The 27,936-nt window shown below is 35.8% G+C and overlaps 1 protein-coding gene across 1 annotated transcript in view; it reads left to right on the forward strand.

Moving 5' to 3' along the window:
* aldh1l1 (aldehyde dehydrogenase 1 family, member L1) overlaps positions 1-26,573 on the forward strand; it is a 34,317-nt gene extending 7,744 nt beyond the window's left edge. The window contains 20 exon segments of the mRNA NM_001198772.1: positions 1,885-2,050; positions 2,179-2,280; positions 2,354-2,443; positions 5,134-5,274; positions 8,756-8,881; positions 9,051-9,142; positions 9,237-9,384; positions 11,170-11,289; positions 11,376-11,503; positions 13,415-13,565; positions 16,514-16,584; positions 16,728-16,833; positions 16,926-17,013; positions 17,187-17,280; positions 20,607-20,706; positions 20,824-20,922; positions 24,198-24,363; positions 24,446-24,551; positions 26,177-26,376; positions 26,518-26,573. Coding sequence (NP_001185701.1) covers positions 1,885-2,050; positions 2,179-2,280; positions 2,354-2,443; positions 5,134-5,274; positions 8,756-8,881; positions 9,051-9,142; positions 9,237-9,384; positions 11,170-11,289; positions 11,376-11,503; positions 13,415-13,565; positions 16,514-16,584; positions 16,728-16,833; positions 16,926-17,013; positions 17,187-17,280; positions 20,607-20,706; positions 20,824-20,922; positions 24,198-24,363; positions 24,446-24,551; positions 26,177-26,376; positions 26,518-26,573 — 2,350 coding nt within the window.
* The last annotated feature ends 1,363 nt before the right edge of the window (positions 26,574-27,936 follow it).

The following is a 27,936-nucleotide window of genomic DNA, read 5'->3' on the forward strand; positions in this document are numbered from 1 at the left end:
TTCCTAGACTGTTGGTCTGATTTCCACCAAATTCTGCTCAGATCATTTTCAGAGCATGCTGACAAAAGTTAAAGAATTCATTTCTCAAACCAGATCTTTTCATTTAAGGGGTAATTTATGTGGTTATAAATAAGAATATATTAAGAATATTTACAGTTTTCACTTGCCTAAGCCACATACCTACTATGTAGATATGCTACTCACAATAAGATAGGGATATTGTGAGACACTAAGTGAATGTCATACATTCAGCGTTTGTTTCACTTCAAACTATTTTGGGATAGGGAGGCAATTGTATTGGGGTGATAGACAACACCACATTTTGTGTTTTCCATGTAGTGGTGTCATTGTGTACAGATGTGCCTTATATTGGGACCAATACCAAAAGACAACCCTTTTCAATGTGGCATCAATTTCAACATTCTGTGGGTATAAAAATCTGGTATTGTCAGTAGGTCATTCCAAGTTCATCATTCAAACAGCCATGAACACAAGACGTCACTTAATTGATGAGCAGTGTCACCTGGCCATGGTGCACTTTCGGGTCGGTGGCAGCAAAGTCGGATGTTGCTCGTGAGCTTGGTGTGCCTCATCAGCAGATGCAGAACTACTTGTAGAGTTCATGACAGACCCGGGTGTTGAGCCCTATGAGTGATAGACCGCAACAGTGACCAGTACCTAAGGGCCAGTACATTCAGACATAGTTATGCAACTGCCACACAACTGCCGGCCTGTTTACGAGATGTGAGGGGTACTGGGGTTTCCAGACAAACCATTTGCAACTGACTCCACCCCTTTGGCTTGATGCCAGACGACTGTTGCAGGTGACTACTGAAACCAAGACATTGCCGTGAATGCTTGCGGTGGGCACAAGATCATGTAATCAGGACAATGCAGCAGTGGTCTACTGTCCAGTTCACAAAAATGATGGTTGTCAGCGATGCTGGAGAAGGTGAGGTGAGCGATACGCTGAGGTCAGCATGGTCCTCTGGGTTTGCTTTGGTGGAGGAGGTGTAACAGTCTGGGCAGGCATCACCAGTCAGCGCAAAACAGATTTGGTTGTTGCAGATGGCTCAGTCACTGCATGCTCTTACCTCAGAGACATTATAGAACCATCATCATCTCCCAATTCTGCCAGCACACCCACAACTTTCTGTTCATAGATGATAATATTCCACCACATCGTGACAGAATGGCCACAGCTTGACTTTAGGAAGTTGGAGTCTCTCATGTTATATAGCCATCAAGGTCCCCTGGTCTGAACTCCACAGAGCACGTCTGGGACCAGTTGAAGTAGAGGCTGGATGATCGTACCCCACCCCCACGTGACCTGGCAGAACTGCATGTAGCGCTTGTGGAAGAGTGGAACGCATTGTCTCAAAATAACATCATGAGGCTAGTGAAGAGCATGAGACGTTGCTGTCAAGCTGTCATTGTGGCAAATGGTTGAAACACCAGCTACTGACGTTATCAATTTTTGTTATTTGGGGCTATTCTTGTTGTTGTCTAAATTTTCGGGGTAGTAAATATGAAACTAATGAAAATGGTGTTTCTTCTCATACATAATTAGTAATAGCAAAGGAAACGTTTACTTTTTTCGTTAAACTTCGGAGCAAATAGGAAAAGCACTCATACTCCAATAACAATATCCCTAACTTATTGTGAGTAGTGTATATATAATAATATTTTAACATATTGAATCAATGCACTCTTTGGCACCTTAAAAAAGAAAAACAAAAGTCATTTCATGTTTAAAGCCCCCCAGATAAACATCATTAAACAAATTGTTTTTTGTTATTATGTAAATTGTTCTGAATTGTCCTACAATTATGTTAGATAGTTCCATCGACATAACTTATGTTTTGTTCTATTGGCTCACTACAGGACCCTTATTCATGGTGATAAGAAAGGAGGGTTTACTGTTTTCTGGGCAGATGATGGACTGGACACAGGACCAATTCTTTTGCAAAGAGAATGTGATGTTGAGCCAAATGACAACGTAAACAGCATCTACAAACGCTTCCTGTTTCCAGAGGGAGTCAAGGGCATGGTGTGGATTATTGCAGTAATCAGAACTAGCATAGCATATTTGCATATGATCATTCAAAGTCCAGGAAGTAGTCTGATTTGGTTGTTAAGAATGACTTAACCCATGGATTTTAATTTGTGTGTATATAGGTAGAGGCAGTCAGGTTGATTGCAACAGGGAAAGCTCCAAGAATCAAGCAACCAGAAGAAGGAGCCACATATGAGTGTATTCAGAAGAAAGAAAATTCAAAGGTGATATATTGATATATAACTTGTCTAATTCTGATTGGTGTTTCACAATAACCATTTGTGGTTGTTTGCATAGATTGACTGGAATCAACCAGCAGAAGCCATTCATAACTGGATCAGAGGAAATGACAGAGTACCTGGAGCCTGGGCAGAGATAGATGGCAAAGTGAGTGTTTTTCCTCTTAACAGCAACAATACACCAAACATGCTCTCTTAAAAGGCACCTATGATGAAAATCATCTTTTGGAAGCTGTTTGGACAGAACTGTGTGTAGGTATAGTGGGACCACAGTTATACTGGGGTGATACAAAGACAATAAGTCTTGGAACCATGAATTCTGCTGTGTGCCAAAATATTCTGTATGAGGATGTTCGACCATCTGTTAGTGACCTCAAGCTGAACCGAACTTGGGTTCTGTAGCTGGACAATGATCCCAAGCACAACAGCAAGTCCACTTCTGAATGATTGAAGAAAAACAAAATAAAGACTTTGGTGTGACTGAGTCAGAGTACTGACCTGAATCCAATTGAGATGCTGTTGCATGACCTTAAAAAGACAATTCATGCTCACAAACCCTCCAATGGGCTGAATCAGAACAATTCTACAAAGATGAGTGTGCCAAAATTCCTCCACAGTACTGTAACAGACTCATTGCAAGTTATCGAAAATGCTTGATTGCAGCTGTTGCTATTAAGTGAGGCACAAACAAAAATTGTAAAATATATGGACGTAATATCCGTGACGTCACCTATAGGTTTCTGAACGCTGCAAAGAAGCCACAAGTAGGCGCAGCCAACCATGGCCATTTTGTTTGCGTGTTATCGCACCCACAGCGGTATACTAAACAAGGGCAAAGAGACGTAGAGTGAACGGAGCTACAGACACCTGCTGGCATTTTGCTTGGACCTGGCTTAGACAGACGTTACTTTGGGAAAACGCTTAATACTTTATTACCTGCGACTCGTTTGTATTCTGACCACATGTGCTTGGCTGTACACTATTTCAATAAAGTGTTTAGTCTTTAACAAACACTGTTGTAATACATTGAGCCACTAAGCACTGTTCTTATGATGTTTTTCTACAGGAGGAAAACACGAATTACGTCCAAACACTTCAGATATAGTCTGTGTTAGTGAATGCAAGGCTATTGATGAAATCCAGCATAACACTGTATGACAACGCTTCAGATGACTGTTCTAGAGTCTACAGCTAATCAATTTGTCAGATTCTGGAGTGCTTTACAGCTCTAAAGAAAAATACAAATGATAAATTATCTTAAATAAAACAAATACATTTATAGAGATAGTGTATAAGTATATAACTTTAATCACATGGGAAATGGAGGTCACGTGAATGGTTTGTGAGCACAATGAAGTGCACACAGCATCCCATATCCTCTGATAATTGTAAAAAAAATAAGCCCAAAAGGCAACTGATTGTGTAAAGCCACGTAAAACAACACAAAAATATGATGAATATGCAGAGTTCAGTGGCTAATCTGCCGGAGTCAGGTGAGGTGAAGTGGCCAGCTGACCTAGCTGTCTCTCAAGTGGCCATGCCCTTACTTTTGCAAACTTAATATAGCCTAATAAAAAGGAAACAAGTGAGTTATAAAAATTCACCCCCTCACAGTTGTCATGAAGGGTAATATTAGCTATATGAACCAAAATCGTTCTTTGTTTCAGGCTGTAAACACCTTTTTTCTGTTGTAAAGTTGGTCATTCTAACAGTGGATTCAATTGGAATTTGCTCTATTATGGAGCCAGGACTAGAAGATTTTTGATGAATTGTAGTTTCAGTTACTTCCGTATTGGCATCCCAAGGGATTGTGGGTGGTTGCTGCTTGGGTACAACCAGTTATTTGGTTTAGGGGCAAATACTTTTTCACACAGGGCTATGTATTTTTTTGCCTTAAAAAAACTTCATTTCAAGACTGCACGGCATGTTTACTTGTGTGATCTTTGGCTAATATTGAAAATTAGTTAGATGATCCGAAATATTAAAGTGTGACACCCATGTAAAAAAAAGAAATCAGTAAGGGGCAAGCACGTTTTTACACCACTGTGTGTGCAACTAAACCAGTATGTGCTGATTAAACTTGTTTTTTTTTTTTTGTTATCCTGGCTTTCTTAATTCTACTTTTTGTGCAATAACCTTTAGCAAACAACAATAGCCAGGGGAAGGATTAATAAACAGTCTAAATTAATTGGAAACAGGCATGGCTGTTTGTGTTATTAACTACTAGGCTGAGAATGTTGGGAAATGGTGTCCAGAAGTCTAGATGGACTAGATACAAAATATTATACATGCTTAAATGTGTATGTACTCATGTACATTATTAAGTTTTAGGAAAAAAAACATTGTAAAGTACACTAAATTTGATGTAGCGTAGGGTGTCCACATATAGATTATATTTTTTAATATCACGAACAACATATATACTATTCTATTTTAAGTATGTATAAATATGGACTCTTATATGAGCTTGTAAGTATTTTGCTATTGATCTCCCTTTCATCTGCCCATTATATCCTTTCCTCACTCATTTTCTTGCTCTCATTTATCTCAGTAATACATTCCTTCACATTAGTTACAGCATGTAAGCAGCCTCAGAACACTACTGCTTAACCCTCGTCTAACCCTAGCACTTTTTGTGTGCATTGGTTGGCACTTAGCCCTGCAGAGTGTTCTACTAGTGAATGGTACATTGTGGCGCCATCCCAAAGAGGCTCAAAACTGCTTTCACTGTCTTTTACCTTGACTTTTTGTTTCTGATTTGAACTGGCGAGTATGAATCAGGCTTTACCCAAATGCATTTAATCATGCAATGATGGTATTTTTGCGTTTTTCTTGTAGAGTGTGTCATTTTATGGATCCACTCTGTTGGAAAATGATCATTTTTCAAGTAATGGTCAACCTTTGGAAATCCCTGGAGCAAGTCGAGCTGCCCTGGTTACCAAAAATGGCCTTGTTCTCTTTGGGAATGATGGAAAGATGGTAAGGACCTAATATGCATTAACTTAAGCTATTAAATTTGCTAAACCTGATATGTAATTAGATGTTTTTTTAAACTTTTTTTTGTGTGTGTGAAAAAATGCCTTTGCAAATGGCAAAAACTTGAACATTCTTATTGTAGTAGCATCAAGTGTCAGCAGGATATGATTATGCTTACCTAAATGATTAGCAATGAACAAGGGAAGCATTACATTAAATTAACAACTTAATAAAGTAATAGTCATTCATTCATTCATTTTCTTTTCGGCTTAGTCCCTTTATTATTCTGGGCTCGGCACAGCTGAAAGAAACTTATTCAGCATATGGTTATGCAGCGGATGCTCATCACTGGGAAACACCCATACACACTCATTCACACACACACATACTTCGGACAATTTAGCCTACCCAATTCACCTGTACCACATGTCTTTGGACTTGTGGGAGAGACCGCAGCACCCGGAGGAAACCCACATGAACACACATGCAGTTCCACACAGACATGTCAACTGACCCAGCCAAGGCTCAAAACATTGACCTTGTTGTTGTGAGGCGATCGTGCTACCCACTGCGCCACCATGATGCCCTAAAGTAATTTTAAGTTAAATTCATTTAAAATTACACTCATGTCATTCCCTGGCTGTATGTTTCTTTCTTCTAAACCCAAAACAAGATATTTTAAAGAGTGTGCGAAACCAGATTGTTTTGCTGAACCCTGATTTGATATTTTGATTAACTCACCAATGCTGGGATAGTAATATTTCTATTGCAAATATATGTTCATAGGACTTAGCAATAATAAGAGGCCGAGTGAGTATACGATGGCACAGTATTGATTTTTGGGTGAACTTTTGCTTTAAGGTCAAGCACATGTGATTAGACTGTGACCAAAACCAACACATTGAAAAGAATAAGTCTTGTTGATGCTTAAGAATCAATTACTTTGGTCAGATGTCAATTACAGTTCCACTGTTAACTTTTTTTTAATGGTTTAGCCCATAGCATTTGAAGCATATTCAGTGTAAACATGCTAGACCAAAATCTTCCGTTCCAGCTCTGCATCATGTGCTGGAGCTGAAAAAATCAATCAGATCGGCTCTTAGAATCAGTTTATTGAATAACACTGCCTTTGATTTTGTAAATGTAATAAGGGTCTGAAATAGATGTTGTGTAAAATTAACTAAATAATTTGATGAATTAACTTTTTTTCCATTACAATTGTTACTGTAGCCCATATGGTAATGGTAAAATCCAATATTTAGTTTGGCACAATGTGCACAAACAATTAAGTTTTCTTAGTACTTGTATTACAACAGATCATCAAAATGCTATTTTCAATTGTGTTAGTACAATTCACATAATTGCAAATGATCATTTTCACTATACAAAATAATTTTCATTTGTATAAATGTTTTAATAATTTCATAAAGCCTTTCATAAAGCCATCATCAAGTTCAACTGCTTTTAATGTTTAATCATTTTTATGTCCATAGATTTTCAACTTGTCTGATTGCTGTCTGATAATTTAAAAGTTACAAATTGCTGCAAGAAATTTCAATCCAAAATAGCAATTATTTCAGTAAATACTTTTTTGCGTACAAATGTAAATGACTTATGTGCGGCACGGTAAAGCAAGCAAGAAGTTCACTGGTTCGAGCCTCGGCTGGGTCAGTTGGCATTTCTATGTGGAGTTTGCATGTTGCATGTGTGAATGAGTGTATGGGTGTTTCCCAGTGATGGGTTGCAGCTGGAAGGGCATCCGCTGTGTAAAACATATGCTGCATAAATTGGCGGTTAATTCCGCTGTGGCGACCCCTGATTAATAAAGGTACTATGCCAAAAATAAAATGAATGTAAATTACTTGACGTGTTATTTGAGCACATTTTTATGTTGTATAAATGTTGCCAGTTTTTCAGAGCATAAGTGTAACATTTGCTGGGGTGGCTGTGTATACAGTTTTATAGTTCAGTAACATGCATTTGCATATACACTCATTGAGCACTTTATAAGGTACACCTGAATACTTTGTGGCATAAATTCAAAAAGTTACTGGAAATATTCCTGAGATTTTAGTCCATATTGACATGATAGCATCACACAGTTGCTGCAGATTTGTCGGCTGCACATCCATAATGCAAATCTCCCGTTCCACCAAATCCCAAAGGTGCTCTATTGGATTGAGGATCTGGTGACTGGAGGTTATTTGAGTACAGTGAACTCATTGTCATGTTCAAGAAACTAGACTGAGATGATTCACACTTTATGACTTGGCGTGTTATCCTGCTGGAACTAGCCATCAGAAGATGGGTACACTGGGGTTATAGAGGGATTGACATGGTCCGCAACAATACTCAGGTAGGCTCAATTTGTACTAATCCGCCATATGTCTGCCGAAAAAATATCCCCCACACTATTACATCACCACCACCAGCCTGAACCGTTTAAACAAGGCAGGATGGGTGCATGATTTCATGTTGTTGACACTAAATTCTGACCCTACCATCCAAATGTCGCAGCAGAAATCATACTCATCAAGCAATGTTTTTCCAATTGTCTATTGTCCAATTTTGCTGAGCCTGTGCAAATTGTAGCCTCAGTTTCCTGTTCTTAGCGGGTGCCGTTGTGGTCTTCTGCTGCTGTTGCCCATCCGCCTTAAGGTTGGATGTTTTGTGCATTTGATGCTCTTCTGCATACCTCAGTTGTAACGAGTGGTTATTTGAGCTACGGTTGCTTTTTTTTTATCAGCTGGAACCAGTCTGGCCATTCTCCTCTAACCTCTGGCATCAACAAGATATTTGTTCACACAGAACTGCAGATCACTTGATAGTTGTGCGTGAAAATCCCATTAGATCAGAAGTTTCTGAAATACTCAAACCAGCCCGTCTGGCATCAACAACCATGCCACATTCAAAGTCACTTAAATAATTTTTCTTCCCCATTTTGATGCTCGGTTTAAACTGCAGCAGATCGTCTTGACCATGTGTACATGCATTCAGTTGCTGTCATGTGATTGGCTGATTAGAAATTTGCATTAACAAGCAATTGATCAGGTGTACCTAATAAAGTGGCCTGTGAGTGTATATATGTGTACATGCAGTAATGCATTAAAAGTAATGTGAGTTTAGCTAGTCTAAGTAACAAGTAAAGAAATGCCTTATTTAAAAATATTAACTTAAGTAATATTTCAATTTCGTTTTAAAAAAATGTAGTGTTACTTTTTAGTTCATTTGCTTTTTAAAATTAGGAAGAAAAAAGGAAGACTACATTTCTGTGAATGAAATATTCTCATTATTTTAAACACATGGAAGAAAAGGAAAAGAGGATTATACAAGTGGACAGTAGTTTTACTTTTTAATAAGATAAAAAGTACAAAAGTAGCAAATGCATATATATATATGTGTGTGTGTGTGTGTGTGTGTGTGTGTGTGTGTGTGTGTGTGTGTGTGTGTGTGTGTGTATTCATATGTTTGTTCTTGTATGTAGTTGCTTGTGAAGAACCTACAGTTTGAGGATGGGAAGATGATTCCTGGCTCCCAATATTTTAAAGCTGGTGTCACGTCCACAGTGGAGCTCTCTGAGGATGAAAATCGATTCGCTGAGCAGATGAGGGTGAAAATATCTGGCTTAGTTTATTAGCATGCCCTAATATTCTTTGTTTTTGTGTCTGCTTGTTATAACTCTATTAGCCATTACTCCGAGTCATTAAAGATAATCAGCATTGAAGACGTACCAGTGAGACTCAAATGCTGATTAAAGTATTTCTGTCCTCTTTGTCCAGGTGGTGTGGAAGAGTATTTTAACTAACGTAGAGAAGATTGAAGACACTACTGACTTCTTTAAGTCTGGCGCTGCATCAATGGACGTAGTCAGGTAACACATGCATAATATTTCTCATCATATATGGATATAATTGTTTCTTTTATATTATTCAAAGATTGTTTTTGTTATTATTTTCATATCGCAGGCTGGTGGAAGAGGTCAAGTTGAGGGCAGCACAGTTGCAGTTGCAGAATGAGGACGTTTACATGGCGACAAGCTTTCAAGAGTTCATTCAAATGTGTGTGAGGAAGTTAAGAGGAGAGGATGAGGAAGAAGAGTTCAACGTAGACTATGTTAGTATATTTCTTGTTAAAGTACAAATCAAAAATATTAATAAAAAGCATATGATTTTGTTAGCTCACATTGCTAGTTTCAACACTTCATTTGTGTAAGTTATCAGGAAAAAAATAGCTTGCTCTTGTAATCTAAACTTCAAATCTGAAAATGCACTTCCTGTTTGTTTTCAGTTAAATTCTCAGATTTCATCTGTTTGAAGGGGTGTGGTTAAGTATGTTAACCACGCCTTTCCAACTGTAATGTCAACACACAGAAATGGTCAGGAGGTGTTAGGTGGTAATGACCCCCGAAACGTATAGGGATTATTTACAGTTTTAACCCAAAGAATGACCAGATGGGGTTAAAACTCATCTTCTTCTGTCACATGAAGAAGAACTGGAGTCGAAGATTCAAATAAATAAATGAATTTATATAATAAATGATTGAATTTACTAAAGATAGTTTGCAGTTTCATCAGGAGAAGCCAGCTTCAACACTCGCAATAAGTTCCTAGGCCGCTCTGCCTTACAATCACAAATCAATAACAATTATACTCTCACATAACGTCATTAACTGCGTCACACATATAGGTGTTCTAACCTGATTGATTAAAACACAGATAGTTAAAACAGATGGTTAAAACACGGAAATTTCTAAATAGGGTGCGTGCGTACTAATCTGAACAATATCTTAAGCATAAACGTCAGACATCCACTAGACTGTTCAGAGCTGACTTCTGAACTTTGATACGGTTCCACAATCAAATAGAACACACACACACTTAAAGTATAATCTGTTTCTTACCCAAGGCTGAGCGTACTCTCAGCCGTTTTTATTGAAAGTGGTTGAACCGGTATAATCTACATTCAGGCAGTTATATCCTTACTACACAAAGTCTATCTTGAATAAAAAGTAAAATCATTTTAAAAGAATTAACCGTAAAAACAGCAAAATCACTTAAGACATTTTAGATAGTATAAACTCATAGAAATAACAATGGAAACAGTTTCTTCCAGTCCTCAGCCCTCAGTCCCACTCAAGGTCTCTGTGACCTCTAACCTAGTTTGCTGGCTCCTGAAAATAGTTATAAAGAAACAGCAAATGCACTAAATATTCTTATATTAAGCAATGTGTTTACTTATTCATTAGTTAAAACCAATTCAAAGTTAAATACTCATTTAAATAATTATTTAATCATATTTAATAAAAATAATGAGAAACAGGATGATGAGGAAAGGATAACCGTTGATTCATGCTGAGATGAATTGGAAGGTATAAATCCGAAACCTTCAAACGCTTTTCCCGCTCTTTCAAAATGAAATAAGTTAAAGTTTAAAATAAGTTGTCACAATATAAAAAAGGTTGCAGCTTCTGGTTCATGCAGGCGTTAAAGAATAAATATACCAAGGACAGCATGTGAAGAATATTTGTGTAGTGTCAGAGGAAATAATTATGACAATCTAACATTTTTACATGATTTAGAGAAGAATAAAGTAATGATATATGGATACGTCTACTTGTATGTCTTTTCAAACATATTTAAAACATTATAAAATTTAGCCCCAAAATATGAATTTAATATAACGTATAGAATAAATATATTGTTTACATATATTACAAAAAATTGACAGTAGAATATTATTTCCTCAACCTTAACATGTATTGCTGATATTAAAAAGCCGGAATGCATATAAAAAAGTCAGTTATTTTAATTGATTCACTCTAATGCTCTAATTGATTCATTTTTTTATTTTTATCTATATCTATTTATTTTTAATTATGTGTTTGCATGTTTGTTGTAGGTAGAAAAGAAACTGAACAATATGACAATTCACATCCCCCACCAGCTTTTCATAAATGGGGAATTTGTGTATGCGGAAGGGGGAAAGACCTATAAGAGCATTAACCCTACTGACGGACAAGTACATACTGGGCACACATCTCTTTTTCTATTCATATTTTTTCCTCAACTTCCATATGCTCAATATCAACTTCTGTTTGTGTGTAGGCAATCTGTGACGTGTCTTTAGCTCAGATCTCTGATGTGGAAAAAGCAGTCGCTGCAGCTAAAGAAGCTTTTGAGGAAGGAGAGTGGGGGAAGATGAACCCCAGAGACAGAGGCAAGCTGCTTTACAAGTATGTTAATGATTTATTTTACCTAACATTTAAAGTATATATGAAATCAAAACTAAACATATTTATTTTGTAACTATGAAAACACTATGAAAACAAACAGATCTGATGTTAGGTTGTAATTTGGGGATAACACACAGTTTGAACCCAAAGAATGACCAGTCTGTCAAATGAAGAAGAGCCGGAGACAGTTTGCAGTTCCATCAGCAGAAGCCAGCTTCAACACTCGCAATGAGTTCCTAGGCCTCTCTGCTTACAATCACAAATCAATAACAATTATACTCTCTACACAAGACCAGAAAGAGTGTGATTCAGGTAACAGGTTTTCATTGGTTAAAACAAAGATAGACAGCCCTAAATAGGTACGTCGATGCGGGGTCGTATCTGAATCCAGATAGGGATAGCGGCTGGAGACTTGGGTCAGGTCGCCCATAGACAATTAAGAGCTAGTCTTAGACCTGTAGAACTGACCCATCGGATGCATATACACACACGAGAGACAATCTGTTGTAAAAACCCAAGGTTGTTTCTTCGTACTCTCAGCTGTCTTATCAAACAAGTTCAAAACTGGTATAAACACCATTCAGGCTGCTATATTCTTACTGCACACGAAATCTATTTCGCATAAAAAGAAAATCACTTTAAAAAGAATTAATCATAAAAAGAGCAAAATAATTTTAGACACTTTAATAATTTTAGACACAGTATTACTCATAGAAATAACAATAGAAACAGTTCCCAGTCATCAGGCTCAGAAGTTCCACTCAAAAGGTCTCCATGACCAACCTGGTTTCATGGCTCCTGAAAATAAAAAGTACTGAGAAAAGGATAAACGTTGATCCATGCTAGGACAGATAGGAAGGCAGAAATCCGAATTAATCAGTAATAACTCTCCTAAACCTTTTTTTCCTGATCTTCCTGAATGTAATTCCTACTTTACTTTACTACATCCAATCAGCTTGCAGTAGAAAAAATTCTCATTTATTCCATTTCTCTAGGAATTGCGTCACAATATTTCAAATACTGTAGCTAGAAATTTCACGATTTATTGAGTTTCACTAATGAATGCTAGATAATTCCAAATACTGTTAATTACTTATTATAAATGTCAAAATAATAAACACACAGTAAACATTTAAAATGAGCACATCAAGTTTTTTCTCATAAACAGACAAAGTTCTGTTGCACTTACTGTAATGTATAGGTAAAGCAAAAAACTATTATGACACCTTTAACATTTGTCACTTTATTCATTATAGTTTAGAAAATCTGTCAGAACAAATCAACCATATAAAAATTATATGTATTATTACAAATTATATGTATTATATATATATATATATATATATATATATATATATATATATATATATATATATATATATATATATATATATATATATATATATATATATGTTATTTATCTTAAAACAAGCTAAATAATATGGCAGTGGGGTATGCAAAATAATGTTGTTTACCTTTTTGACATTTCCTTATCTGATTGGCATATTATTTAGCTTGTTTAAGATAAAACTCACTTTTTTCACTATTTTTACTCATTTTTTATTAAACAAGACAATATTTTTGCTTGTCTAGAAAATGCATCTTGATTTAAGAAATGTTTTACATTTTTACTTTGAAACAAGACAAAAAATCAAAGTAAAAAAAAGCACATTTGCAGTGTATTGTCACAGACTCAGTGAAGCAGCTTCTTCAGTTTCTGTTGGTCTGCAGTCTACCGTATGAATATTTTTTGTGCATATTATGTCACATTTTTTTATCTGGTTTGCTATTCTTACTGATATAAGCTGTAGATGTGACATTAAACTATATATATGGCAGATTATGTCTACATCAGCCTCTGCTGTTCTTATGAAAGATTTCACTGAATCTGCAATTGTGTGTGTTTCTCAGACTGGCAGATCTGATGGAGCAGCATCAAGAAGAGTTGGCTACCATTGAAAGCATAGACTCGGGAGCAGTCTATACTCTTGCCCTCAAAACACACATTGGCATGTCTATCCAGACATTCAGATACTTTGCTGGCTGGTGTGACAAGATTCAGGTTTGGTTGTGTGTTTATATATTTGCTAGAATTAATGAATGGCACACTATTCTACCATTTCTATCCACCTATTTTTATGGCCATTTATGGATATGAGCAGGATAAACTTTAGCGTCTGTGCTTCGCATCTGATGCCTTCAACATGTTCATTGCATGTTGGCATATTGTCTTCTGAGGCGCAAATTAATGATTAAATAATGAAAAGATTCCCACAGCTTCTACTACCGCAGTAAATTCTGTTTTTACTGTTGATATTTGCTGCCAGTTAATCAGGAAGTGACGATTTTGTTCTCTTTGACTCATTTGATGGAAACACTGCTTTATTCACATGTCTTATATGCAATATTCCAGTTATGCGCATACATTTAATTTGCATCTTTGGATGGAAACAAACTAGTGTTTATTTATTTGCTATATTCGATACTTGTATATAGATCCGTGCTCTCTGGGATATCCACTTCAGTGCATCATTTCCTCCAGTTTTTATCAGTTTAGTCACTTTATTAAATACAACAGCACAATATTGGAAAAATGTAACGTTGCAATATTTCGTTTTTGTGCGATTATATTTTGCAACACGAATACAATTTCACTAGATGACTTGAATATTTCTATTTGGAACGATTTATCATTTTAGATTGGTTGTGTTGATTCTGTAGAGGTATAAACAATACAGTGTAGATAAAATACAATAAGGAAAAAAATCCTTTTTTTTTTGAGATGTCTAACAGTATTCAGAGAAAGTAGTTGAATTATCAAATGTAAAATATTATAACTTTTAAATTAATATTTATATAACTTCATAGTCTTTGTTGTATAAATAATTCAACAAAATAAATCATTATTAAAGTTACAAATGGTACACTTACTCATGCCTGAATGCTTTTAAAATCCTCATACCATCGCATGAAAATGATGAATCATTATCCCATAATTATAATGCCATGTCATGCCATGTGACTATTGCGAATGATCACATTGTGCTAACGATTCTGTAACGATTTCTTGTGCAGCTCCAAGAAGTAATTAAAAGCTCAAAGTTGACAAAGATGGGAAGCTGTTTTCTCTCTCTCTCTCTCTCTCTCTCTCTCTCTCTCAAATTTAACGAGGATTTCACAACTTTATATAGGACTTATAGAACTAAACATGAAAAATGCTTTTCTTTTTATCCGATGCAAGGGGAGGGGGACATTTCAACAGTGGTGTTGTTGCAAGAAAACACGAATATATCGATGTTTCTTTAAAAAGAATGAAATAAAACATGAAAAGAGAAAAACACAGTTTGATTTAAGACACATTTAGTTTTTAGTTTCATTTCTCTTTTTTTTTTTAGAATTTGTTTTGAAATTGCACTTTAGCTTGAGAAAATTTGGTGGGAGTTGTCTGATATGCACTAGATCTGAAATGAACAATATACTCTTATCAGTCCACAGTACTCTTTGGGCCAGTTAATATGTTTCTTGGCAAATCTGAACCGATTCCAATTATGCCATTATTTCCATTAATCCTCTTCCGACTGTAACTGTACGTGTGGGTCATTTTTAGACAGTATTTTATCTATCTGGAAGGGACTGACTCGATCTTTCGTGGATCCATTTTAACTAAATTTATTCCTCATCTTCTCCGTGTTTCAGTTTTTTGTTGCCACGTTTTGAGATAATTTTAGATGAGCTTCCTATAATTTGTTGCTCATCATTAGGCTATATATTTTCCCTTCTTCAATTAACTTTTTACTTAAATTACATAGATTTTTTGAACAATGTTTAATGCGACTCATTTTACATCACAATTCAGAAAGAAATAGCTGTTATTAAAAGTCCTTTCGGAAAGTACAATATTTTTTTTGTCACAATGAATGAACTTTCCCATTAAACTTAACAGTGTTATTTTGAACACACCCCTTTCAATGTTTTAGCCAGTCACATGACATAACAAATGGGTCTGTCGTTTTTCTATTACACTACTACATCCACAAGTTAATCATTTGCTATGCAGAAATATTTTTATTGCTAAAATCAGTGGTTTCAGACTTTTTAATGATGTTGATGTTTTACTACTGTATACATAAGCTGTCGTTTTAATGCATTTTGTTGACTATGATTAGCCTGTGCAACAATGTGACTTCATGTATTTTCAGCTAAATCTCATTAGAGCGTTTGTAGAGATTTAGTGGACTGTTGGGTTAGGGGGGATTAGAATTAATTGATGTGCAACTGCATCATCAAAATCAACTGTTACCTTCTTTAACATATTTTGGAAAAGGAGAATAATATATACGAGTTAAACTGTGACAACATTGTGGACTTATAATCCAAAGGTTGCAGGTGTGTGTGTGTGTGTGTGTGTGTGTGTGTGTGTGTGTGTGTGTGTGTGTGTGTGTGTGTGTGTGTGTGTGTGTGTGTGTGTGTGTGTGTGTGTGTGTGTGTGTGTGTGTGTGTGTTTACTCCTCACTCAAATTGTTGATGGGTTAAATGCAGAGGAACATTTTTGAGTATGGATAAAACCATAGCCTTCACTTGAGCATTTGTGGCAAAGTTGATTGAGACCAAAATAATTATATTTTTTTTACATTGAAATACTTAGAAGGGAATCAATCCAATCTCTAAACATATAGTTTAAAAATGTAATGTAAATGATTTTAACATAATATAGTGTGGAAAATAGTGGCTTGCCAACATTTTCAGGATGAAGTTATGTCTAATTGTTTTACATTTTAAATTTAACATAGTAAAGTCCTCAAATTATTATTTTTTTTTCAATTCATGCTCCTAATGACCCTAAATATTATTCAGCCCAGAATATTCTTTTAAAGGTTATTTTACTACATTATATTCCAAAACAAAACTGTCACTCTTAATAGTAGAGTGACTAATGATTTTGTTATATATGACTGGAAACTGTGGTTTTACTAAAATCTGTCTTTGTGTTTCTAATATTATTTTCCACAGGGCTGCACTATTCCCATAAACCAGGCTCGACCTAATCGAAACCTTACCTTTACCAAGAAAGAGCCCATTGGGTAAAATTAAGCCTCTCTTTAATAAAACGTTTTCTTCCAGTCTTGTCATAATGAAACAAAATAATCTTGATGAACTCAAATCAAGTATTTGGTGCATGTGGAACGAGCAATGATAACATTTGGCTCTTTTTGTTTGGGTAAAGTGTGTGCGGCATTGTAATTCCATGGAATTATCCACTGATGATGCTGGCTTGGAAAACTGCGGCCTGCCTGGCTGCTGGAAATACTGTAGTTCTTAAACCTGCCCAGGTAAACACCTGCAGTTACAGCTCAATCTAACATGCGACATATAAAAACATACAACATAAGGACTGAGTAAGTGTTTCTTTGTTGATTTTTAGGTCACACCTTTGACTGCTCTCAAATTTGCAGAATTAACTGCTCTGGCAAAATTTCCAAAAGGGGTGGTGAACATACTGCCTGGATCAGGTATAAATAAAACATTCACAGAACAAATGTATATTCTGACATGTATGATGTACTCTCTCTTTGTTTTGGAGATCATTTAATATTAACATTAGTCTGTTTAACACAAATTGGATCATTTTTGAGGTTAACTGCTTGTAGATGAATTGCATTTTTATCAAATGTGTACATTTCAGGGTCTTTGGTTGGTCAGCGACTTTCTGACCACCCGGATGTCCGCAAACTGGGCTTCACTGGCTCTACTGAGATTGGCAAACATATCATGAAAAGGTAAATATGCATGTTTTTAAAATTTAATGTTTTCTTGTCAAAGTTTTTAGACTAGGGGGTGGCATTCAATAGTTTCACGCAGGTTTTCTTGTGGGTGGCATATTTGGGTAAAGCATTGCAATTAGTGACATTTTACATTTATTTATTTCAAATAAAACCATATTGCATATTTATGTTGTTGTATCTGTCCAAATACATGATCAGTCACATCTTGTGCCTAAGGGTATAGATCAGGGGTGTCCAAACTTTTTCTTATGATGGGCCAAAAACCACACTTGATTGAGGGTGTTGGGCCGAAGTTAAATATACCAAACTGTGTTACGTTGAAGTTGCCATGGTAACTTCCTAACTTAGTATTATTTCAAAAATATATAGAAAACATATTTTTATTGTATCAGTGTGTGTGTGTGTGTGTGTGTGTGTGTGTGTGTGTGTGTGTGTGTGTGTGTGTGTGTGTGTGTGTGTGTGTGTGTGTGTGTGTGTGTGTGTGTGTATTAGGGATGGGAAGATTAACCGATATGTATCGATACGCGGTCATGCGCGTGCACGATGCGAGTGCATCGGTTGAGCAGCAGAGGATGAATGAAATTTTGGAAGCAAATCGAGATGCATCGGTTTTTGCGAGATGCATCGATTTTTCCGAGATACAGCTTATATTTTTAATATAGAATGTATTTTTTATTTATTAACAAGTGTTGTCAACCTGTTTTTGGCGCATAATTTAATCGACCTACATAAAGTAAGCCTTAGCAACGGATTTGCGGATGTGTACACTTTCACTACAACTCAGTGTATCAGGTGTGCGGATGAAGCTAGTGGTGCGCCCTCAGAAAGCGCGAGAAGCAAAACAAACATTTTATTCCCCACTGAGTTTTAAATCTAAAGTATGGCAAGCAACATTATGGATTTAAGGATGGACGACATGACAGGACAGATGCAATTTGCAAAATGTGCCGCGCATCTGTAAAATACGCGGCCAGTACGACTAATCTGATATCTCACTTGAAGTGGCGCCACGGTGTTGTTGTGGAAGCATCTTCTAGTGTTTCTGCATCCCCGGCTTTCGCACTGCTTCAACCAGTTCCAAAAGTGGTGAGAAAAGCATTGCAAGTTTTTTTTTCCATGCGCAACAGTTCTGCTCGCTCTACGCCAATAACGAATGCTATTGCATTGTTCATCTGCAAAGATATTCAGCCTAGTGTCACGGAGAACGAAGGTTTTACACACCTCCTCCTGTTAATTTTTATTTAATTATAATAATAATAATAATATTAATAATAATAATGATAAAAATAATTGGGTGTCACAGTGGCACAGTGGGTAGTTTGACCACCTCACAGCAAGAAGATTGCTGGTTTGTTATATTTTTATTAGCCTGTTGTTTACAGTGACAGTGATGTTTCAAAGCAGCATAACACTGCTAGTTCACCACCTTAAGTTTTGAATAATCAGTGGCAAAATATATTTGTAAAACTTGTTTTCATAGTTGAAAAGTTAAATCACAATTCTTGTTGTGCAATGCTAAATTTATTTATGTTGAAAGAGTGCAAATATATACATATTTTTTAATATATATTGCACTTATACATTCTGTTTATCTTGAAAATACTTAAATAATATGTGCTATATGTTCTAAAATGGCCCTCTACTGTAAACTGACACTCTGGCTCTGAGAGAAAAGCCAGTTTGTAAAAAAAAGTCTTGGTTTTGCTTGGTTTATAAATAATCAAACTCATTCAATGGCACAGCATCCTCTTTCACATCATCTCATAAACTTGATCTAATTAGTTAGTGCTGAAATATCGCATCGTATCGTGATATGGGTGTGAATCGTATCGTGTTGCATCGCAATATGTCACAAATGTATCGCTAATATATCGGATCGTATTCTTTGTATCGAGATGCGTATCGGATCGGCATTATAGCTTAGATGCCCAACCCTAGTGTGTATATATTACATTCTATAATGTACTTCTTACAATAAAACCATATATCAATATATGTGTGTATATATATATATAGTTGAAGTCAGAATTATTAGCCCCCTTTTGAATTTTATTTTATTTTTTTAACATTTCCCAAATTATGTTTAACATGGCAAGGAAATTTTCACAATATGTCTGATAATATTTTTTTCTTCTGGAGTTAGTCTTATTTGTTTTATTTCGGCTAGAATTAAAACAGTTATTAATTTTTTAAACACCATTTTAAAGACAAAATTATTAGCCCCTTTAAGCTAGATTTTTTTCGATTGTCTACAGAGCAAACCATCATTATACTATAACTTGCCTAATTACCCTAAACTGCCTAGTTAACCTAACTAACCTAGTTAAGCCTTTAAATGTCACTTTAAGCTGTATAGAATTGTCTTGAAAAATATCTTGTCAAATATTATTTCCTTTCATCATGGCAAACATAAAATAAATCCGTTATTAGAGGTAAATTATTAAAACTATTATGTTTAGAAATGTGTTGAAAAAATCTGCTCTCTTAAACATAAATTGAGGGAAAAAATAAACAGGGGTCTAATAATTCAGGGGGGCTAATAATTCTTACTTCAACTGTATATATATATATCACTTTAAAATTTCTGATTATTTGAAACGTTTAATTTCAGTTTTTTTTTTTTTGGTCAGCAATTAAACATACAAACAAAAGGTAATGTAAAAAATTACGATTACGATTCACCTCAACCTTCCCCATCATTTATCCATTTCTTCTCTCATTGGTTCGTGGGCCAAATCAAAGGTTACTATGGGCCAACTTTGGCCAAATGGCCCTCTGGTATAGATGCTTCTATTGTTACAAATCTATGGAATACTAGGTTGCATTTCTTGATGTTTATTGTAGGCTTGAATACTAAAAGGAACTTGTCAAAAAACGATTGTCAAATGAATACAATCACTCAAATTTGGCCATCAAGCACACAGAAAGAAAGGTCTAAAGACCATCCACTCCCAGGCCTCTAAGCTTCTATTGTGCTTTTCTAAAATGAAGGAAAATGATTAACAATATAAACCTTTAAATGTATTTTAGTTAAGGGCAAAATTATTAGCCCTCCTGTGAATTACTTATTCAAATATTCCTCTTTTAAAACAGTAGAATTTAAATGTGTTACTGATTTTCTTTTGATTGGCTGCCATTATTATGCATTATCACAGATGAATCAACTGAAATGCAGAAAACATTTTACACTCATAATATCATAGCATAATATCAGCATAATGTCAGTTTGTTTAAATAAAGGTAACTAAAAAAAAGTCAAATAGGAAGAAAGTTGGGTTTTCATTCATATTTGCATCATAAAATGCTTGTCTGTCTTGTAGTTGCGCAGTCAGCAATGTGAAAAAGGTTTCTCTTGAGCTCGGAGGGAAATCTCCTCTCATCATCTTTAATGACTGTGATCTGGACAAGGCAGTCAGAATGGTTTGTTCACACTCAGTATTATCACAATCGTATTGAAAAATACAATGTTTGCCATTGTCAACAGTGTGTTCTTTGGAATTGCTGACATGTTTTGGTCCCTCCACTTGTGTTCTACAGGGCATGAGCTCTGTGTTCTTCAATAAGGGGGAGAACTGCATTGCAGCAGGGAGACTATTCATTGAGGAGTCCATCCATGACATTTTTCTGGAAAGAGTGGTAAATAAATGAGAATATATAAATATATATAATTTTTTTCTAAATGTTTAGCCACTAAAAGTGATACTTGAGAGCCACTTTACTGATTACGTAGGTTTTTTCTTTAAACAAGCAAAACGATCTTGTTTTTCTTTACTTTTTTAGCCCACTAGCAGATCATTTGGCTTGTTTTAAGAGAAAACTCACCTAATTTTGACATTATTTCCTAAAACCAGCAAAACGATCTGCTAGTGGGGTAAAAACAAGGTTATTTTGCTTGTTTAAAGAAAAAAGCTGCTTAATTTTGACATTTTCTTTCTTAAAAAAATTTCTTAAATTGCTTCTTGATTTAAGAATTTTGATAAATCTGGACTAGAAACGAGACAAGAAATCTAAGTAAAAATAGCACTTTTTGCATTACTTTGGCATGTAAATGGCTAATTATTCTATGTCTGTGTGAGGGCTTACAATGTAAAATGCCATTTTTAGAAGAGTTAAAATCATTTTGAAAGAAGTATTTGGTTTTGCAAAATGTCTGTGATGTTTTACTTGTTGCAAGTGTGTGTGTGTTTTTTTGGTTTTCTGTGTAAGAAAACGAAAAACTCCAATACCATCAGGTTTATTTTTTTTATCTATTACTTTTAATATATTAATGCTGAAATATTTGTTTGCAGCATTTTGATTTTCTAATAACCATTAACGCCATCTTTAAAGTAGACCCTAATCATTTAAGACTATTTAAATGGCATGTGTTGACTGATGAATTCATTGTCATTGTTAATTCACCTTCGTGTTATTCCAAATACTTAAAAAATCCCAAAGTTCAGTCAAAAATAAAATTCTGCCATTGTTTACTCATCCTTCACTTGTTTCATTCTCCCCTAAATTATTTGAAGAAAGCTAGAAACCTATAACCATTGACATCAATAGTATTTGTTTTCTTAAAGAATGAGGACAATGGATACAGGTTTACCACTATCTTCAAAACACCAGGCCCTGTAATACACCTGGTGCAATATGGCGCAAGTGTTTTTTTTTTTGTTGTTTTTTGGGTATTTTCTGATTATTTCGGTGCTTTTTTAGCTTTTGTGCCATGTTATTCATTCATTCACACATTCATTCTTTAATTGTCCTTTGGCTTAGTCCAGGGGTGTCCAAACCTAGTCCTGAAGGGCCAGTGTCCTGCAAAGTTTAGTTCCAACTCCAATCAGACACACCTGGGCTAATTAGGCTCTTACTAGGCTTTCTAGAAACATCCTTGCAGGTGTGTTAGGGCAGGTGGAGCAAAAATCTGCAGTACACTGGCCCTCCAGGACCGAGTTTGGACACCCCTGGCTTAGTCCCTTTATTCATCAGGGTTGTAACAGCAGAATGAACCACCAACTTATCTAGCATATATTTTACACAGCTCTTTACAAAATTTTCAAATGCCCTTTCAGTTGCAACCCAGTACTGGGAAATACCCATAAACTCTCACATTCACACACATACACTACGAACAAATTAAGCTTACCCAATTCATCTATAGTGTATGTTTTTGGACTGTGGGGGAAACCGGAGCACCCAGAGAAAACCTAAGCCAACACGGGTAGAATATGCAAACTCCACAAAGAAACACCAACTGACCCAGCCAGGACTTGAGTCGTCGATCTTCTTGCTTTGGCAGTGACTGCTAATCACTGAGCCAACATGTCGCCCCTTGTGCCACGTTGTTTAAATAGAAAATGCATTTGCGACACTCTGAGCTCATGGGTGTGCTGGTCTGTGAAGATTTTGACCGATCAAATCAGCCCGTCTTTCTTAGTGTTCAGTAGATTAAAGAAACCCTTTAAGGTTTGGAACCACTTGAGGGTGAGTAAATGTTGACAGAATTTTAATTTGTGGGTGACCTTTAAGTCTGTTCCAAGTTAGCAAAATTCATGTTGCTTAAATTTAACCCACACCAGACACTTACATCCAGCCCACATACCACATGGAATGAGGGCACTTGGCCGGTCTGCTCCTATTTGCCAGATCTGGGCCATAACAGTACCACATATCATCCAGAATTCAGCCAAATGAACCAAAACTGATCCTACTTTGGGCCATAATTTGCTTTTATTCTGGCTCAGATACAGCCAACACCAGACACTTACATCCAGACCAAATACTGAATGGAGTGATGGCTCTAGGTTGGTCTGTTCCTATTTGTCAGATCTGGGCCACAAATATGCCATAGCAATACAACATATCAGTTAGAATTCATCCAACTGAACCAGAACTGACTGTATTCCGGGCCACAGTTTACTTTTATTCTCGCCCAGATCTGACCTACACTTACATCCGGACCACATACTGAATGGAATGACATAGCTCTAGGGTGGTCTGCTCTTGTTTGCCAGATCTGGGCCAAAAATTAGTTATACTACTTATATCTGCCATGTCAAAGAGCTATGGTTTAACCAACTTAATAATAATTTAGGCCCATTTGTTTTAGGATAACAGGGCCACATTTGCCATATTTTCTCTGGGCCACTATAGACTCAAATGTACATTAGCAAGAGTTTACTGTGCCGAATATTTGCCGAAAGAGACCCACATGTGTTTAAAATAACTGGGCCATATTTGCCATATTTTCTCTGGGCCACTTTAGGCTCACAGCCGCATTAGCCAGAGTTTACGTTGCCAAATATTTGTCAAAAATGGCACACATATGTCCTAAGATAACTTTTCCAGATGAGCCACATTAGGCTCACATTTAGATTACATTTTGCCATAAGTGCAAAATATTTGTCTTAAATGGCCCATATATGAATTGGAATCTTTGGCCCCTTTTGCTTTTGTACAGATGGGCCACTTCAGGCTCACATTTATTTGATCTGGGCCGGAGGAAGACCACCAGTGACACATAACTGCCTAAAGTGGCCCACATCCGTATGCTATCTAGGTTGTATTCTAAGTGTTCTTCTGTTGACAGTCTATTTACCAAAAACGAAGCTGCTTCAAAACTGACATCAAAAATAAAATATTTTACAACAATGTCTTATCCATGAATAAAAGAAGAAAGTAAATCAAATTCAATCTCTTAATCTTATAAATTGACCATATCTCTTTAGAAAACTTGCATTAAACTGCTAAATTTATCAATGAAAGTTGAACCTGCTCTTCATATTTGTTTGTTTTTTAATAACATTTTAAAGTGTCATAGTGTAAAGACAAAACTTTTTGTCTTCGCAAGATGAACAAATGAAATGAGGATGGGTACATTATGACAAAGATAAATTCAAAAGTCATGAAATATAATTCAATTCATGTAGGTTAGTGAAATAAGGAAGATGAAGATTGGTGATCCTCTGGACCGTTCCACAGACCACGGTCCCCAAAACCACAAAGCTCATCTGGACAAACTGGTGGAATACTGTGAAAAGGGGGTCAAAGAAGGAGCAAAATTAGTGTGTGGAGGAAAACAAGTGGAGCGTCCAGGTGAGAGGACTTCGTCAGTATTAGAATTACTCTTTGCAGGGCAACAACGGTTCAACGCTGTTTACTTTTTCTATATCTATAGGTTTCTTCTTTGAACCAACTGTTTTCACTGATGTGCAGGATCACATGTATATCGCTGTCGAGGAGTCTTTTGGGCCTGTCATGATCATCTCCAAATTCAGCAATGGGTTGGTTGAAAATATTTACCATTATCTTAAAACTGCTGATCATATATACAGTATACAGTTAAATATACAATATACAGTTGAAGTCTCCTGAATTATAGCCCCCCTTGTATATATTGCCCCAATTTCTGATTCTAAATGACAACTAATTTCTATTAACTGATTTCATTTATCTTTGCCATGATGACTGTACATAATATTTTACTAGTTTTTTTTTTTTTTTTCAAGATACTAGTATTCAGCTTAAAGTGCAATTTACAGTTTTTCTCCATTGGTTTGACTCATTTCTTGAAACAGAAATTACATTCTCAAAATTCTAAGATCATTTGGCAAAACAGTGTTACAGTTTAGCACAACACTATAGTTCACTTACAAAAGCTCATACCTTTCCCAAAATAGTTCACTCATGTGTCGAAACTAAATTTCCTTCTCATTTAAACAGTCAGTGCCCCCAAAATGCTTCATCCCTTTAGCATTGTGTAAGCCCCGCAAGTCAAAATGTTTAGATGTTTTGTCATTATGGCACAGGACCTCTAAAATATCCCTCATGTCCACCTTACAGTCTTAGCCCAATCCTTTATTGGCAATGGTTACTGTACTGTTTTTGTCTAACAGAATACACTTGTGCATAAGACTGAAAAAAAGAAATAGGATTTTAGTGTAAGAGTAGCCTACAAGGTTTGACATCACACATTGCACACAAACTTTCATTGATTTGCCGTTTCCCAAATTCATCGTTCCAATGAACATTCACAAACTTGTATGCCTGCAACTACACCTCTGAAACTGTAGTTAGAAACATAGTTCCTGGCTGTCAAGGAAATGGTAACTGCTTTTTTTATTGTAATGATCAACCACACAAAGTAACTTCCATATATCAGAGCAAAAAAGAATAAATAGCTGTAATAAATTGTTATCAAATGTTCCAAGGATTCACCTACTATATGGTATTCATGGTATTATGGTCTTGACTAATTTTGACAATTGAACAGACTATTGTGCATGTGATGACTTATACAATGAAATGAGGCTGACACATTTTGGAGAGTACAACCATTAGACTGAGAATTAACAATCAGTTTTGGATCAACAAGATCTATTCAATTGAAAATTTTTCAAAATGTATCTTTACTTAATCAATAGCAAAGATGTACTTAGACTGTTACCATTTGATGAAATAAATGAGAAATTCAAGTCTATTGTGAACAATTGGCAAGTGGTGTGGAGGCTTGTCCATGCTGTTTTGAGAATGTAATTTCTGTTTCCCGAAATGAGCCACACCAATGGAGAAAAACTGTAAATTAGGCAAATCATTGTTTAATGATGGTTTGTTCTGTAGACAATCAAAAAACAAAGGTAAAGTTGGTTTAAAATTCAAAACTACTTTCATTCTAGCCAAAATAAAACAAATAAGACTTTCTCCGGAAGAAAATATATTGTAAGATATACTGTGAAAAATTCTATGCTTTGTTAAACATCATTTGGGAAATATTTAAAAAAGAAAACTTCAGAGAACTTCAGCTGTATATAAAGCCAGCAATTTAAATGTGTACATTGCAATGATTTTTTTGAATTGTTACAATTTAGTAAGAATCTAAATCGGATATTTCTCAATTTTCTTGATTCAGAGAAGTTGACAAGGTGCTGCAGAGGGCTAATGCTACAGAATTTGGCTTAGCATCAGGTGTGTTTACACGTGACATTAGTAAGGCTCTCTATGTGAGTGAAAAGCTTCAGGCTGGCACTGTGTTCATCAACACGTACAACAAGACTGATGTGGCAGCTCCTTTTGGTGGCTTCAAACAATCTGGCTTTGGCAAAGATTTGGGTAAGACATAATACCTGGTGAATTCATTTAAATGCACATACATCTAACAGTTCAATGTGTGGTTACTAAACTAGATTTCAGTCATTTGTTAACTTGTAAGAAAGGAGTTTTTGTATAACACGGGGTGTCTTTTCCATACAGGTCAAGAAGCTCTGAATGAGTATCTGAAGACTAAATGTGTCACAGTGGAATACTAACTGACAAAACACTGGACGTATAGTAAAGATTACGGTATTTTAATGCTCTGAAGTGGCACTTCAGCTTGACCTTCAATAAATTGTCAAGTAAACTTAATCATTACATATATCTATGAATGAATGAATGAATTCCATTTCTTGAGACAATTAAAAAAATGAAATATTGTGTTTTTCTAGTTTTGCATCATACCTGTAAATGTCTTGCTGTTTATAATATTGGAGAAATTCAAGGACCATGCCAGAGACTTTATCAGTTATAATGGATGTTGTTTCACTTTATATTGTTTGCAGATCACTTGCTTAGGTTAAGAGACTGTGAAAAGTTTTGGGTAAACCTATTTGACCCGTTGTCCTTCACTGCACTGATATTTTTGGATTGAACTGTAATAACTGAACTGTATTTTATACAGTTTTTAGAAACCAGAACTTTTTAAAATTTCTTCCTTGTAAACAGATGAACATATTCCAAGGAAGTACAAAAAAATTTAAATAAATAAAGAAAAATCAATCCAGTATTGTGTTACAATTTTCTTTAGAATATTTCTTTAGTCTCTTTAGTCTTAGAGTCTATTTAGAGTGTTTTGTTCTTGTGCATTTGTGTTGTACAATTATACAATAATATATATACTTTATTAGCTACACAGGTCCACCTGCTTGTTAATGCAAATTTTTAATTAGCCAACTCAATGCATTTAGGCATGTAGACATTGTCAAGAAAATCTGCTGCAGTTTAAATCGAGCATCAGCATAGAGAAGAATGGGAAGTTAAGTGACTTTGAACATGGCACTTTTGTTGGTTCCAGACAGGCTGGTCTGAGTATTTTAGAAACTGCTGATCTAATTGGATTTTCACACACAACCATCTCTAGGGTTTACAGAGGATGGTCCGAAAAAAGAAAAAAATTCAGTGAGAGCAGTTCTGTGGTTGCAAATGCCTTGTTAATGTCAGAGATGAATGGCCAGACTGGTTTGAGCTGATAGAAAGGCAACAGTAACTCAAATAACCACTCATTACAACCGAGGTATGCAGTAGAGCATCTATGAAAGCACAGCACATCGTACCTTGAGGCAAATGGGCTACAGCAGAAAACCACACCGGATGACAACTCCTGTCAGCTAAGTACAGTAAACTGAGGCTACACTTTGCACAGGCTCACCAAAATTGTACAATAGACAATTGGAAAAATGTTGCCTGGTCTGATGAGTCTCTATTTCTGCTACAACATACAGATGGTAGGGTCAGAATTTGGCATCAACAGCATGAAATCAGGCACCTATTCTGCCTTGTATCAATGGTTCAGCCTGCTGGTGGTGGTGTAATGGTGTAGGGAATATTTTCTTGGCACACTTGGGACAATTAGTA

The sequence above is a fragment of the Danio rerio genome, chromosome 6, assembly GCF_052040795.2.
Source record: "Danio rerio strain M-AB ecotype USA chromosome 6, GRCz13ab, whole genome shotgun sequence".
In the NCBI taxonomy this organism is placed as follows: domain Eukaryota; kingdom Metazoa; phylum Chordata; class Actinopteri; order Cypriniformes; family Danionidae; genus Danio; species Danio rerio.